We start from the raw sequence: 17,176 nt of genomic DNA, 5'->3' as shown, positions 1-17,176 counted from the left end.
AGGGAGACAAACATGTTCGAGCTACAGCAACTACGCGCAGAGCTAGCAGAAGCGAGGGCAATGCTTAACGGAACACGATCGAGCCTGCAGTTCCAAGAACAACAACAACCAGAGCAAAGCAGGGCTACAGTTAGTTCCGTTATCCAGACGGCGCAGTTTACGCAGGCTGGCGCCACAAAAGAGAACACAACATTTCACTCGCCGCAGCGATCCAAGGAGAGAGCGGAGAGCCAGTGTTTTCCAGTTGATGTTCTCACTCTCGCCAAAGAGACGATAACCGATTACGATGGGAAAACTTGCGCGCGTGCCTGGATAACAGTGGTCAAAAATATCGCACGCACTTTCAACATCGATGACAAATATTTACGCATCTTACTCATCACTAAACTTAAAGGAAACGCGCAAGTCTGGTTACATGCGCACCCTGCTTGATTGATCGAACCAATTGACAATTTGCTTGATCAATTGTCATTGACTTTTGGCGAGCAATCATCCAAGGCTGAGATCCGGCGAAAATTCGAGAGTCGCAAGTGGAAAACCGAGGAGAGTTTCTGCAGTTATTACGATGAGAAGATGGCTCTCTCAAACGGGATAAACATCGACGACGACGAGCTACTGGACCAGGTGATAGAGGGCATACCGCTGCAAAATTTCCGTACCCAAGCACGGATCCAATGCTTCTCTACTCCATCGGAGATGCTACGCGCATTTTTGAACATCCGTTTGCCAGCTCGGAGGGAGCCACCTGTACAGCCAACCGACTAGAAAGATGTCATACGATGCGCAAACTGTAATTCAAGAGGACACAAAGCTGACATCTGCAAGAAGCCCAAACGTGAACCAGGTTCGTGCTACGCCTGTGGACAACTTGGACACCTGGTGGCACAATGTCCCACAAGGAAGAGCGTTTCAACTAATAATTATGTAAGATGGTTTAAAATTAATTTTTTTGAAAATGCTTATAAGCCTATAATTTCAGAATGCCTCATAGACTCTGGCAGTCCTATATCTATCATTAAAAAGTCACTTATTAACGAGACAATGAAGTTAGCCCAAGTTAATACTTGCTATTTTGGTTTAAACAACTGTATTCTCAAAACATATGGACAAACCACATGTTATGTATTGAAAGGATCAATAAATATATATTTTCGTTTAATCATTGTTTGCGACCAGTCTATGAGGTATAATGTTATTCTCGGCAGAGATTTTTTAACTGCATGCAATTTAAATTTAGACCCGTACACCTTGGAAATGATTGCGTTGAGAAAACCCATGGAAATAAACAAAAGATCAATGTATACTGAAAATGATAGTCCTGAGAAATCGTTAGAAAATGAAATTGTTAGTTCACAATCTTTAGAAAATGAAATTGTTAGTTTAAAATCGTTAGAAAATGCAATTGTTAGTCCAAAATCGTTAGAAAATGAAATCGTTAGTTCACAATCGTTAGAAAATGAAATTGTTAGTTCACAATCGTTAGAAAATGAAATTGTTAGTTCAAAATCGTTAGAAAATGCAATTGTTAGTTCAAAATCGTTCGAAAATGAAATTGTTAGTTCACAATCGTTAGAAAATGAAATTGTTAGTCCGAAATCGTTAGAAAATAAAATCGTTAATCAACAGCATAAAGAAACTGGTCCAATATCGTTAAGAGATGAAATAGTTAGTCAACAAAAGAATATCAGTAAATCAAAATTATCAGAAGATGAAATTGTTAACACTTCAAAAGAAATCGTTAGTTTTAAATTGCCAAAAGATAAAAACGTTTACGAACAATTAAATGACAACTTTGATAATGAAGTACTAAGACTATGTCACGTAACTGAAAGTGAGTTAGAATACAAAATAGGAGAAAATGTTAGCAATAGTTTACAACTAGAATTCGATAGGTTGTTTAGAAATTTTTATATAAATGCAAAAAGGCCAAATGAACCGACAGTTAGAAGTGAAATACAATTGTGTTTGAAAAACCCGAAACCGTTTAGCTGTTCTCCTAGGAGGCTTTCATACACAGAAAAAGACAGGTTACAAAAACTATTAGACGAATATTTGGAAAACGGATTTATACGACCAAGCGACTCGGAATATGCATCGCCCATTGTTTTAGTGAAAAAGAAAACTGGAGACTTACGTATGTGCGTCGACTTTAGAAAACTTAATAAAATGACAATGAAAGACAACTATCCTCTACCTCTTATAGATGACTTGTTAGATAGAATGAATGAGAAAACTGTTTTCACCAAACTCGATCTTAAAAACGGTTTTTTCCACGTGCATGTTAAAAAAGACTCAATAAAATATCATACACCTCTTTCGTTACACCATTAGGCCAATACGAGTGGCTGCGAATGCCATTTGGCCTCAAAAACGCCCCGTCTGTGTTCCAAAGATTTGTTAACAAAATTTTGAAAGAAATTTTTAAAAGATTAGTTGAAAATAAACTTGAATTAAGAATAGACAAATGTGAGTTTATGCAATCGAGTATAAAATATCTTGGGTTCATAATAAATAAAGACGGCATAATGCCCAATGACAAAGGAATCGAGGCAATAAAAAATTTCCCAATACCTAACAATGTTCATACAGTACAAAATTTTTTTGGGATTATGCTCATATTTTCGACGGTTCATAAAAGATTTTTCTAGACTAGCTAAACCACTGCACGACATTCTTAAAAAAGATAAACCGTTCAAATTTGGTAGTGAAGAAATGATTTGTTTTAATATGTTAAAAGATAAATTAATACAGTCACCGGTCTTAGCTATATACAACCATAAGCACGAAACAGAATTGCATTGTGATGCAAGTTCTTCTGGATTCGGTGCTGTACTTATGCAAAAGAAGGAGGACCAGAAATGGCACCCAGTTTCATTCTTTTCAAAACGGACAACAGATATTGCATCAAAATACCACAGTTTCGAGTTAGAAACTTTAGCCATCGTTTATTCGTTACGTAGATTTAGAGTTTATCTTCATTGGAGGACATTTAAAATAGTCACCGACTGCAACTCATTAATTTTGACCCTAAGCAAAAAAGAGCTAAACCCTAGGATAGCCAGGTGGGCTTTAGAATTCCAAGGTTATGATTTTGAAATTGTGCATAGGGCAAGTAGCCGCATGCAACATGTTGACGCACTGAGTAGGTGTACAAATATTATGGTAATACAAACAAACAGTTTCGAAGATAATCTAGTTATATGTCAAGGGAAAGATACAAAATTAAAAGAAATCAGGCAATTGTTAGAAAACACAGAAAATAAATTGTATGATATGAGAAATGGTATAGTTTACAAAAAGACAAATGAAAATAGATTGCTGTTTTACGTTCCGATAGAAATGGAAGAACAAGTGTTATACAAGTATCACAACGAACTTGGACACGTAGGAAGAGACAAAATGATAGAAGCTATAATGAAAAACTATTGGTTTCCAAATTTAAAACAGAAGTGTAGCACACATATCAGCAACTGTTTAAAATGTATTTCATTCAGTCCCAAAACAGGAAAAACAGAAGGATTTCTACACAACATACCTAAGGGAAACAAACCTTTTGAAATCATCCATATTGACCATTATGGTCCAGTAGACTTGGGTAGACCGAAGAAACATATTCTAGTGATAGTAGATGCATTCACAAAGTTTGTCAGACTATACGCAACAAAAACTACGAACACAAAAGAAGTCATACAATCGTTAAACGACTACTTCAGAGCATACAGTAGGCCTAAGTGTATCATATCAGATAGAGGAGCATGTTTCACGTCTGGCGATTTTGACTCATTTTTGAAAGAATGCAATGTTAAACACATAAAAATTGCAACAGGATCGCCACAAGCCAACGGTCAAGTTGAACGTATAAACCGAAGTCTTGGTCCAATGATTAGCAAGTTAATTGAACCTGATCAAGGTCTACACTGGGACTTAGTCTTAGAAAAGGTCGAATATACCCTGAACAATACACAACACCGCAGCATTAAACAGTATCCTAGCATAATGTTATTTGGTTTACAACAAAAAGGACAAATTATGGATGAGTTAAAAGAAAAAATTGAGGAAATTGGAGAAACGATTGAAGAAAGAGATTTAGAAAGTATTAGAAATAAAGGCGAGGCAAGTCAGAAAAGAGCACAAGCATACAATAAAGAATATGTTGACAAAAAACGAAAACGATCAGGAGTGTTCACAAAAGGCGACTACGTCATGGTTAAGAATTTTGACTCAACAACAGGCATAGCTAAGAAGTTAGTTCCAAAGCATAAAGGACCCTATGTCATAAGCAAAGTTCTGAAAAATGATCGCTTCCTTCTGGAAGATGTTGATGGATTTCAAATTTCTCGCAATCCTTACCGGGGTGTATGGAGCATACAGAATATAAAACACTGGCAAAGAAAAATTAAGAGTCTACAAAATAGAAAGTATAATTTAAGAAACTCTGTACTAAATAGAAAGTATAATTTAAGAAACTATGTACGAAATAGAAAGTATAATTTAAGAAGCAATTGTAAAACAAAGAAAACAAACGAGAAGAAAAGAAAACCTAAAAAATGTCTAAGACCGTTTAAAAGTATCTCTACTAAGAAGAATAAAATGAGAAACAGGACCCTTAGCTTTAAGAAACGTTAATTGTTATAAAATCCTACGATCGGGAGATCTAGTTGTCAGGACGGCCGAGTTGTAGTAGGCTGCTCCTTCTACCCTCTTCCTTTACTCTTAGTCATACATTCCTAGTCATACATACCTAATTATACATAGCCAATCTAGTCATAAGCTTATACATTCATACACCCATCCTTACTATATACATATATACAAAGATTATTATCGAGAAACTTATCGACTGATCGACTCGCCACTCTGCAGAGAGCGCGGCAGTCAGTCGCTGTTGAACCAAGCTAGAGTGCAGATCGAAATAAAAGAGACAATTGAAATAGTTAACTTCTGTAAACGGCGGCTAAACTAGGGCGACAATTTTTCATTGCTAGTGACCATCAACCTCTTAGATGGCTTCATAACTTAAAGGAACCGAATGCTAAGTTAGATTAAGCGAATACCAATTAAAATTGTATTTAAAGAAAATCACTTCTTTCCAAATAGCCAACAACTAATTCAGAATATAATAAACGAATGCAACATATGCAATTTGGCTAAAACAGAACATAGAAACACCAAAATGCCTAATCTAAACACTTAAACCGGAACATTGCCGAGAAAAGTTTGTGGTAGATAATTATTCATCTGAGGGAAAACATTACATCAGTTGCATTGATATTTATTCTAAATTCTCTACACTTGAAAAAATTGAAACTAAGAATTGTATAGAATGCAGAAACGCATTAATGCGCATTTTTAATCAACTAGGTAAACCCAAAATTACTAAAGGCAGACAGAGACGGAGCTTTCTCCAGTTTAGCTTTAAAGCGATGGCTTGAAGAAGAGGAAATCGAATTACAGCTCAATACACAAAACAATAAATGAAAAAAGTCGTATAATTAATTCATCTGATGAAGAAGAAGTAAAATTAAGCAAGATAGAAACAGTCCTTTACACATACAGCTATAAAATTAAACATGACACTACTGGACAGACACCTGCTCCAATTTTTTAAGATATGTATCATTTAAGCCATTTGTGATGCTGTATGCAAAACATAAAACAAGAAAAAATCAAAATCAAAACACACCACAACAAATAGAAATAGAAGAAACTCCCTTTCCCACACAATATCCATCAATCCCAGCCCAAGTATAGTCTTCTCTTTGAGGGGAGGATAGTGACGTATTTGGGTGGTCCAAACCGGCCACTTCAATTATTTCAAAGAACTATACCATAATCTATCCCAGAATTCTTTCGCAGCGGAACTTAGCCGTTCTCGTAAACAAATCATATAGCTTGACCTAAGCTGATTTGACTGCTCTCTTTGAGTCTTTTCCTAATCTTAAAAAATATAACAACTCAACCTCGGCATGGCAAATCTAGCTTTCTTTCTTGTGTTTCTACGTCTGCTTGGTATATAATCTCAGACTAACAAAAGTCTTATTCTTATTCTTATTCTTAAGTCTAATTATGACTTATTTGGAACTAAATTAATGACTCGTCAGAACTGAAATTAAGATTGTTATCGCACAAGTTATTAAATGCATTTATTCGTAGTTCTAAAATATTTGTAGACATCTATGATTTTTGTCATGAAGGACTTATATAAATCTGGTGCATACAGGACGAGTATAAAGCTTTCGGAATTGATGGAATGATGGAAGAACACGGTCAATTCCAATCCTTTTAATTGCCGTTCGTTTCGTTCTTTGAATTTGGTAACTCTTATGTGCATCACAAACACTATTTCGAAATTGCTTCTATAAATAGTACTTCAAATTAGAACCAGAATTAAATTTGCTTAATTATACCTTCTACTGACAGAACACGAAGATGGAATTCTTATATTTATGGGAGAAGAGATAGACATAACTGCAAGACTGTCTAGCAATTCAGTAAGGGATAACTTTGCAACCAAATAAGGCACATATGTATGTATGTATATAGATACATACATAAGTATATACATTTTTGGAGCAACCCAGTTTTTTGACATATGTATGAATACCGCAAGGATAAAGAAGCTTCGGGTGGTTAAAGGCATTTAAGGTTAGGTTGGCAATGCTGCTGTGTTTCCTATGGAATGCTGAGTCAGCATTGCTGATTTCCTCGACTTTATTGAAGGAATTAAAAATATATGGCCTTGTTTTTTTCATACACTGCAGTTTTGTGCTCCTGGCGTTTACATTTACTAAGATAAATAAATGTGGTTTTAATTAATTAATCGTAATGCCATAAAAATATAATGTGCGCATGAAGTTATCGCAAAGTATTTAATCTATTTAATATTTACACATCCGTTTCGGGAGGTTCTTTTGGGCATCTTTTATTTATTAACTAATAACGGAGGAAGTTTGATTTCGAGAGTTCTTGGAATATTCGAATCCGTGTGAATTCAATGGTATTTATTTATAATTATGCTAATTTTATATCCAATTGTCAGCCAGTGCGTTTTCCCTTAACAACGCTTAAGTTGAAGACCGAATTTAATTGCTACGTAAATTGCGCAGCTGCTGCGATGTTGCAAATATAAGTTGCCGCACTTTCCCCCCACTCTCCTTTTGCTTACTCTCACCTTTTTTCTAGTCCAACCACAAAGTCACGTGCCTGTGTGCTGGGTGTGTATTTGTAAAGTGGGCGTAACAAAAAGGCGGAGGGTTAATTGTTAAGCGGCGTGTGACTTTTCCAGCCACAACTTCCAAGCCTCGCACGCACGCAGACACACAGCCGGAAAATGCCACACGAATATGATGTCAAGAGCGTAATTATAGAATTACTTCACATACACACACACTGGAATGATATGGCGGGGGGTGGTGGGGGAGGGTGTTCGGCAAAAAGTCAGGTGGCCCATGAAGGGACTTGGTAATATTATGCAATATAAAGTGGCAACTTGTAAATGTGTAAAAATGCCTGTTACAACTCAGACACGTGGGTATGTGGGTATGTGCATCGTTGGGGTTCGTGTGTATGTGTGTCGCGCAAATAACAAAAAACCAAAACATGGCCATCCGGTTAGCTGACACCAAGCAAGCAGCAGAAACAGCAACAGTAACAGTGGCAATGGTAATGGTGACGGTAACTTCCACGTCCGTGGGCGGCAAGCCACGCCCCTTCACTAACACAGATACAACACACTCACACACCTGCACCACCGCGGTGCACTATAGACTGAATGGTACCTTTTTATTCTAGTCTAGCCGATTCTAATGTCTTTGGTACGGGGCTTTTTTAAAATATCTGTTATGCAACACTAAAGTCTTATCTTATACTAACATAATGATGTAATCAAAACTTAGTATTACGGACTTTTGACCACAAAAAAGTACCATTCAGCCTATATCGCGGTGCACCGGTTTTAGTATTCGTTTATGCGGTTATGGTAGTGGCAGAAGTTGAAGCCACCAGAAAAAACGGAGGAGAATTCCAACATTCAGCACCTCAACAAGCAGTACGCTGAAACTATTTGGAGGTGCAATTTGGGTGGGTACACTTTTTCTGGAAACTCCGAGGGTTCACCAGCACAGCACTTTTGTGCTTTAAAGTACACCAAAAGCATAAAATGCGACTCAGGGAACTATTTATAGTTTTAAATATTATCACTAATAAACTAACAGAAAAAATACAGCAATAATAATTGGCAACATGTGAACCTAGTGTAGACTACAACGAGTATTATCCAATGATAAGTCATATTTAATAATCACTAACTCCATAATGGTTATTGTAAATGAAAAATACATACATATAAATATTATTGAGTTTAGCTAGCCAGACGAACGTGGATCGTATATCAGTTTGGGTAGTAACGATTTGGTTATTACTTTGTGTTTATTTTTTTGATTATGTTCTTTTGTATACGTATTAAGAGCTAAATCGCTTCTATAACACTCGAATTTACTCTCTACGTAGTATTTTCGCTAGTGCTGCATGCATGCCATTGTGGGTAAGTGAGGAAAGCGCGTGCCTTTTGCCGTCCGTGTGATGGTAGCACACTCCACTCACACAGAGGCACTTGTTCAAGCTGCTCGCATATGCATAGCAAGAAATGTTTATCTTATATTACCGCTCCGCAGTCTAACCAACTCTTTGGCCTTTTCGCCCCGCTTTCCTAACCGCCTTTTTACCTCCGTTTTAGCCGTGTTACCCGTTTTACACCCCTTTGCCGAATTCCATATGTGTGTTTTTTGGTGGTGTACTGGCCAAGCTTTGTCATTTAGTTAGGTGTAAGTTAGTTTTTTTTGGCTTAGTCGGGCCTCAAAGAGAGAGAGTCAACGAAGGAAAGAGGGCTTAAAGTGTGTGTGTGTGAGTGTGTGTGTGTGTGTGTGTGTGGTGGGGGGGGGGGGGGGGGGGGGGGGGGGGGGGGTAGGGGAGGGGGGGGGGCAGAAGAACTGCGTGAAGTTACCTTAATTTAGTACAGTTTGCGAAATGTACGTACGTGTGGAAGGCAACACTTCCGCTCACCCACAGTGGCCCTGCCAAAGTTGCACTTCCCTTTAAATCAAACACTTGGCGAAACATATGATCGGAAAAGTTGTAGGAACCCTCTTAGGGAGAGTCGTGGAAATGAGGCCACATCAGGATGAATAATTTTAAACATTGCTTTTACAGCTGCAGTCACCAGAATGTAAGTGTTGTAAAGTATGCATTAAATGTGAAGATCTTTTCGCCAAATCAAACTTGTTAAAAATGTAGTACTATAAGCGTATTTTTATATTATTAGTAGAAATTCAGGCTCAAAAGCTATATTTACGAACAGAAATAAATAAGGTATATTTATTCCGAATCACGATTAATAGCACACTTGATCTGGTTATACTCATCTATCTGTCGCCTCCGCTTCTAAAAATGCAAATAAAATAAAAAAAATCAGGGATCTCCATCTGCGTGCCTAATTTAAACATTCTAGCTTTTAAAGACGGACATGGCTAATCAAGAATATATGTATGTATGTATATGTGTACTTTTTAAGGTCGAAACCACTTTCTTATACCAGTTACAAATTTTTCAATAACTCTACGAGGAACGGGTTTAATATGAATCGCTAAGTTATAACCTCTGTGGAAGAACACATCTAAATGTTTAAATTTATTATGGAGCAGAAATAATAAATAATTTTCCAGAAAATAAGTTATAAATGTAAGCGCTGAATTGACTTACCGTTAACAATGGTAAAAGTTTCATATTTTGAGCAGTTGGGACCTGTTTCGTTTGCTTTTAATTTGCCATTTTTAAAACTATAAAGCCAATAAATATGTCTTCCTTTACCTTAGATCAATTTACCAATTGTTGTCTATACAAATCCAGCGATCCTTAGACACACATTCATTTTTGTGGAGAACGGGCGCATAAATACAACCAACAAATTTTCAATTACTTGTTTGGGATAATATTTTCGGGAAATGCAATTTGTCTGACTAACTTTATTCATTCATTTTGGGGTAGAAGTTGCTGCAAGCGCACAAGCACACAGATTCGCCCACACACACAATCGCACAAGCTGCGGGCAAACAGCAGCAATAAATGCGCTTTTATGTCCTGTTTCTTTGTTTGTGGGTGTGTGTGCGATAGTGTGGGGAAGCGCAGGTTTGCTTGTGTTTGTAGTTTTGTTCGGAAAAACAAAACTTTTGCAAAACGAGCAGGAAAAGAACATACAGCGGACAGAAAACAAACACTCATATGTAACTACCTATATAGATCTTACTCTTTCTGCTCCTTCTTTCTTTCTTTTCACTATCTATCCTTTCTGGCACTCCTTCTCAATTCTATTTACTCTGCAGGTCCAGCTTTGTTGAGCTGCTTTTAAAAACTGTGTTGGCAACCGTCAAAGTTATTTAATTTCTTCAATTACAAAAACCGTATTTATACTTTGTATTTCTGTAGTTTAATATTGCAAATGTATTCATATTATATTTTTAAATATTTATATTACTATGTTTCGATATCCTTTCATCAATCTTATGACTTTACGCCAACAATTATATGGCACCCAAGTTCCATGAGCCATGTTTTTAAGTACTTTAAGTACTCCATTCACTTTGCAATTGCCTACTCCTCCGCACCCCACAGAAAGACACATGTATTTACATATAAACATACATACGTCGCGTGTGTTCCCTTTGACGCTATGCCAGTTTTCTACCCGTTGAAATTGTAAAAGTTTTGTGATATTTTCAGCGCCTTTTGGGCGCGCATTGTCAGCGTTGCCTACATGGCCTTCTACACTTAAAAGCATATTCAAAACCATCTTTTGGAAAGATTTACACTTGTAATTTATCTTGAGGAATTTGGAATAACTTTGGGCTCGGAACTCAGTAACTTTAGAGCCGTGTGTAGGTAATTTCACTTCCAAATAATAAGAGGACTTCCGAAATTTTTTCGAGTGCGTAACGCTGCCGTTGATGGTGTCGTGTCCTCGACGTGTGAAGTTCGCCGTTTTTGTTATTGCCGGTGTCGTGTCTAATTTCTGTTTTAAATACATAGTTGATATTGCTGGCAAAAGTTGTAAATTGCGCTTTTGGCTACTGCTTGCAGTTCCGCTGAATAATGCATAAATGCAATTTGCAAGTTGAATTGTGTGTGGTCGCTCTGTTTTCATTGGACTCGGTCACACTTTTGGGAGACGAACGCGACTACCAGATGGCGCCAGCGGGACCGTCGATTCCGTCGTGATTTATGCCAGGCAGTTATCGATTGTCAGTTAGCATTTATGAGCCACCTGAACGGCTCTTTGGGGGATTGCCGGAGTCGGAGCTTTGGGCATCCTCCCGGCCAACTGCAAACTTTGGGCGAACCATAATTTCGCCCAGAGAAAAAGTTTTCGAGTTTCGAGTGGTGGACAAATATTTTAATTGAAGCGCTGCGAAAATGAATAGAACATAGATTTCATCTAGAGGTTGCGAGACACTTTTGATTGTCAAGTGGTATTTTAGAAATTAGTAATACATATGTAAAAATTGGCTTCTTAAAAGCTAAGTGTGTGACACTTGATGAAAAACACGCTAAATGCGGTAACAAATAGATTTCTGATATTGGTGAGATACATTCCTTTTTGAGAATATGAATACATATGTGCGTTACAAAAATATTAAAAGAACGCAGTTTTTAGAAAAGTGGTCAATTTATTGGTGAAAAAAACTAAGTTCTCTCAAAAAACTAAGGACAATTTCGCTTAAGAACTATAGCTAAGAGAAAAATAGAAGAATGAACAAAGAAATATTTATAAAAAGAGAAGGCAGCAGTTCATTATTGCATCACGATGACTGGCACATGTGTGGGTGGAAATTACTGAGAGTATACTACAGGAAAAATTAAACAAAAATAGGAGTCAAGGTACAACATAAAAAAAAACGAGGGTGGGAAATTTATGGGATGGATAGAGTGAAAGGGAGTTGCATCTTCTACTTCGCAGAGTCTTCTTCCTCGGGATTTTCGCCACCGGCAAAGATATAGTTATCGCGACCCGCGATTCCCGTACCGCCAGCATCGCCCAGCCAGGGATACACATTAGGGCATTCCCGACAGGTCTCCATATAGCGCGTATCCGTCAGATTCTGTTCGGGAATCTTGAAGGGCAGCGCACACGTCTGCCAGATATTGCAGGGCTTGGGGGCCACAGACACGCTCTTGTCGCACTTCCACGACTCTATTTGGCTGACGTCGCGCAGCTCCTTGGGGTCGGTCACGTACTGGAGCATCTGGGTAACGGTCAGGATGTAGACGTCAGGTCTGAGAATTCAGAACATAAACGGTGGTTATAAGAGGGTCAAGTTGGTCATTTCAATTTAAGGACTGTGAAAATTAACTACTAAATAATGTTGAGCTTTCTGTTTAAAAGGTTTCCTTTTACTTATCAGTAAAAAATTACCTTAAAAATATTTGTTTATTTATAGATGTAGTATTAATGAAAAATATTCGAATGAAACAAGAAACGCTTTTCACACATGTTTTTGCTACGACAGTAATGATGGGCCGCATTGGGCGTGGCAAAAGGGGCGGTGCTGAGGACCTAAGCAAGTTGACGCAAAAGGAAACTTTATGGAATTCTTTTGCGCTGCTCGACAGTGGGGTACGCATTTTCAGGCATCTCATGCAAACAGTACGTTCCGCCCCCCGTTCTCGGTTCAACATTTCGCCATTATCCATTTCCCGTTTCCTGTTTCCCACTTTCCCTCCTTTTCACTTGCCCAGTTTTCCATTTCCCGTGAAGCCTAAGCTTCAGCTCCAGATCCAGATCCAGCTTCAGGTTCAGTTTGATCCAGGTCCGGACGGCAACGCAATGTTGAAAGTCATTCACACTAATTAAAAACTTCGTACAATTGTGCGAGAAATAGTTTCGCAGCAGCTGCTCCTCTTTCAGTTTCACCGTTTCCTCTTCACCCATCGCCCGGTCAGATCTTTATAATTCTAACTTCTCTCTCTCTCAGTTTGCCGTAAACTAATGCATGAGGTGTGAAATAGGTGAAAGGAAATGGTGGACGGATGGACCGACCCATGTGCCGCCGTTTTGGCGAAAATAAAGTTGAAATTTCTTTAGGTTTGAAAACGGCAAGACTAAAAAGTTTTAGCTCGGTTACCGCCCTGAAATTCTCTTGACGATGGTTTCCATTAAAATGCTTGCACTCGAACTGAACTTTCTCTGGCGATAAAAAATCTTTCTAATTTGGTACACGCTTGCAAGCTTCAATAGAGCATACTAGTTTTTAATTAGTGCGTGCTCGTAATGCTATTTTTATAACCAAAAAATGTGGATTTATATGATATATGATGATGTATGACGTATGATGTATGATGTACATATGATGTCGTGCTACGATCTGTTCTCGGATCATATGCTCGTCAGTGCTGTCCCGTATCATTCGCCTCAACTCAAACACGTAGACAACATTTAATTCCACTTGGTTCCTCAGTTGAGATTTTTACTGCTGAAGATATTGAGGGAGCAATCTCAATATTCATGAGCAAAGTAAGAATAGCTGCAGCTTACGCTAGCCCAAAGATCTCCCACCAATCTAGTCAACATCAAAGAGGGCAATTGCCTCCAAATGCTGCTGCACTTTTGTCCCTCAAAAGAAGAGTAAGAAGGGAATACGCTAGAATTGGTGATGCGCCTGTCAACTCAATATATAAAAGGTTAGCGAACCGACTTTAAAAAGTTCTCAAAACGTTCTGGTAGGCTAAAATTGACGTACACTTGGATAATGTTAGTCCGGATTAACATTTAAAATACATTTATAAAAAAATTATTTAGATAATTGATAAAATTTTACAAGACTGATCAAATCATGAAAAAATATCACAACATTTTTCAAAAGTATGGGCGTGAGAGATTTAGGCAGCTTGTGGGCGATAGAGTGGGTGTGGCACCAGAAACAAACAAACTTGAGCTGCGTCTATGTCTCTGGAAACTATATGCCAAATCTTAACTCTCTAGCTTCCATTGTTCCTATTTTGCCGTTCATGCGGACGGACAGACGGACATGGCCAGATCGGCTCGGCTATTGATATTGATCAAGAATATATATAGTTTATATATTCACAAACTCTTCCTTCTGCCTTTTACATACTTTTCAACGAATCTAGTATACCCTTTTACTCTACGAGTATGTAATTATACCGCCATCATTTGGTTGATTTTCATAGAAACATTGCCTACTATTAGGCATTTAATTTATGCCTTAAGCTTGCTTGGCAGTTAAAGAAAACCAAATTGTTATTCCCTTGCAGGAAATGTGTGAAGCCATTGGCAAAGCTAATCAAATCTTTTAAGACGGAAAAACACAAGGGCTTGTTTGGAAAAAAAACCGTTTATTTAAAGATAGCCATCATGTCCCTTCTCCACGAAAACAAAGACGACTGATAACATGGCTAACACACACAAGCACTAGCGAGCAAGATACACACAAGCTCACGACTGATGTCGATGACGAAGTGCGATTCTATCAGCATACCTTCATTAAACAAGGTTACCGTCTCTTTCTGCTCGAACGGCGGGACTAACCGTCTCTCTCTATTGACGGCAAGCCGTCTTTGCCTCCTTGGGCTCACCAGTGTTGTTTTTGCTCGTTTTAACATTGTTTTTAGTAAGCCACGACCCTTAATACCGCGTTCCTGTTTTGGCCTTTTGTGTTCTTGCCCGTCGTCCACGTTCTCCTTTCTCTTCATGTATCCCTTTTCATTGGCCTGCGCCTGCACTGATATTTTTGAAATGAAACTTTAACAAAATTAAACTTTTCTCATTAAAACGTGCGATTTTTTCCCTTCTTATCCTTATCCAAGCTACTGCTCGTGTTCTGCTGATGATTTTTTTAAACGCTGAACACAGCGCGTCGGCATTGTGGGTTGGCCAAAAGAACGACGGAATGGGAGAAAGTGGGAGAACGCTGGGTCGGAGATTCCGTTGAGAGTTGTGCATATGGTTGAGTGACTGCCAGCAGGATTGGCGATATGCACAGGGGAAAATTCTCAAGCACAACACTTATTACCTACCAAAGCGCCTGAAAGTATGCAGCAATGTATGCCAAGTCGTTTTTTTTTTATTGAAAAGTCGGATACTTATTCTTACCGAAAATTACCATTAAATCAGAGATTACGAGTAATGTCTATTTCATTATAAATATATTGTAGTAATGTAATTGTATATTAAATAGTCAGAAGTATTACCCCTTTTTCTTCAGTGCACTCTCCGCACAGGAGTGTTGTTTGTAAAGGACTAGTGGGGGCTCGTGAGGCCCTGCTCAACCTGTCGACGGACAGGCAACATGTGTCGACGCTTCTACAAGCAATTTCTATAGCAATTGCCAATTTTGCTACTGCTACTGCTTTCTGCCTCTGCCTTTTGCGGCCCACTTTCTCCCTGCTTTCTCCCGCTTCTCTTTATTCCGTCTTCCGGCTCTCATCTCGCTCATCTCTCTTGGTTTTTTTTAATTGAATATAAAACTTTCCAGCGGCAATCGGCAGGAAACGCCAGCTGCCCATGTGTGTTTGTCTGTGCGAGTGTGAAAATAGAAGTAGATGCTATGAGGGACGGAGCCTGTTACAAAGTTGGCTTTCAATTATGAAAACACCAACAACAAAAATATACTATGTATAAGGCCAAAAACGGAATAAACTGAAAAAATATATTTATGAAAAAATGAACGCAGTGTGCGCATATAACAGACACAGAAACCCCTAACGAGGTAAAAAACACAGAAAAAAACAAATCTAGAAAGAATATCTCTGAAAAGATATACAAAATCATATATATAGAGTTTTGAAATCCAAAAAAGGCGGAGTTGCCTTACATTTTAACTAATTAAAAGCTATATGACCGATTAAATGTATAATAAAGTATGTGTATGGTTCATTTTCAAGGGTGGTGGAAAAACATGCCTTGATCGTTGCCAAATGCTCTGAGTTCATAGGGATGTTTGCAGACATAGATCTAGGTAGTCATTTTAATGGTATTGATTTTGGTGTAGTATGCTTATAGCGATTAAAACATTATCCATATTATCCGAAATCATAGGGTTTTTTTGTATGTTCTTTCTAATATCCCTAGATATAAAGTGTCACACTCACAGTTCGAGGGCCCAGTCAAGGAACTTGTGGAGGCCGTTCTCCAGCGGTTTGGTCTGGAACCAGTTAGTGTGGAAGGGCATCATGTATGGAGCCTTGTTTTGCTCGTAGTAGCGCGAAAAGTCCTCCTGCAGCCACTGAAAGACCTCCTCCTCGTCTAGGTTGTGCAAGACGCACTGGTCGAGATAGGGGCAGTGACCGCCCTCAAATCCCTCCACGTAGTGTGTGTTCAGGGGAACCTCCCAAACGCCGGGGAAAGTGCGCGACGGACAAGTGCCGCTCTTGCACTCGTGTGAGATCTTGTAATCGAGGGTGTACGGCCACACTGGCACGGGTACCGGTGGAACGGTGATCGAGCTGTCGTAGATGTACCCAAAGTCCTCCAGCACCTGGTAGTGAAAAGTAGACAATTTGGCCATTTATAAAACACTTTGGTTTAAAGAGGTAAAATATGTTATTATAGAAGAATGAAAACGACAGCCCCAATATGTATTTGTCAGAATCTCCTCCATCTGCACCTATTTTTCTTAAACGTTCAAGAAGTGTGACACCGCTGTCAAATTGAAAAACACTTTTTATTTGAACGGAATCTGACTTTCAATGAGAACAAGACCCCAAACCTTTCGTACGAAGAAATTTGTAACGTTGGTAATTTTTTGAAGTTAATGGTGCTATCGTCACTTTTATCTCACCACAATGCACTGTACCCCAGAAATCGTTTTTTTTTTTTGGGCATAAAGTCTAAATTTCTATGTCAATATATCGTCCTTTAGCAATCATTTTCTAAAAGAAAATCATTGATCATATAAATAAAAAACAAACAAAATTGACCGAAAGCGTCACTAAAGCTTTTTATGGGCTATTAGAGGTGCAGTGTTAAACAGCTGATTGAGAGAAGGCAATTCCCTCCAAATTATTTGCTTACTTTTGCATAAAAAAAAATATAAAAAATAAAAGCCATGGTATGTTGTTTTTAACGTATGTAGTTAATATAAGTGTAGTCGTCCTGTTTTTGTCTTGT

General features: G+C 38.2%; 1 protein-coding gene across 1 annotated transcript in view; it reads right to left on the bottom strand.

Moving 5' to 3' along the window:
- Positions 1–11,697: 11,697 nt before the first annotated feature.
- The window catches only part of LOC6620348, a 45,881-nt gene continuing 40,402 nt past the window's right edge, over positions 11,698–17,176 (bottom strand). The window contains exons 7-8 of the mRNA XM_002044520.2: positions 16,159–16,544; positions 11,698–12,324 (exon numbers count right to left, since the gene is read on the bottom strand). Of these exons, the coding sequence (XP_002044556.1) occupies positions 11,997–12,324; positions 16,159–16,544 (714 nt within the window). The 3' untranslated portion in view covers positions 11,698–11,996. The remainder of the gene's footprint in view (positions 12,325–16,158; positions 16,545–17,176) is intronic.

The sequence above is a fragment of the Drosophila sechellia genome, chromosome X, assembly GCF_004382195.2.
Source record: "Drosophila sechellia strain sech25 chromosome X, ASM438219v1, whole genome shotgun sequence".
NCBI classification, from domain to species: domain Eukaryota; kingdom Metazoa; phylum Arthropoda; class Insecta; order Diptera; family Drosophilidae; genus Drosophila; species Drosophila sechellia.
This window is presented reverse-complemented; position numbering and strand designations above follow the sequence as displayed.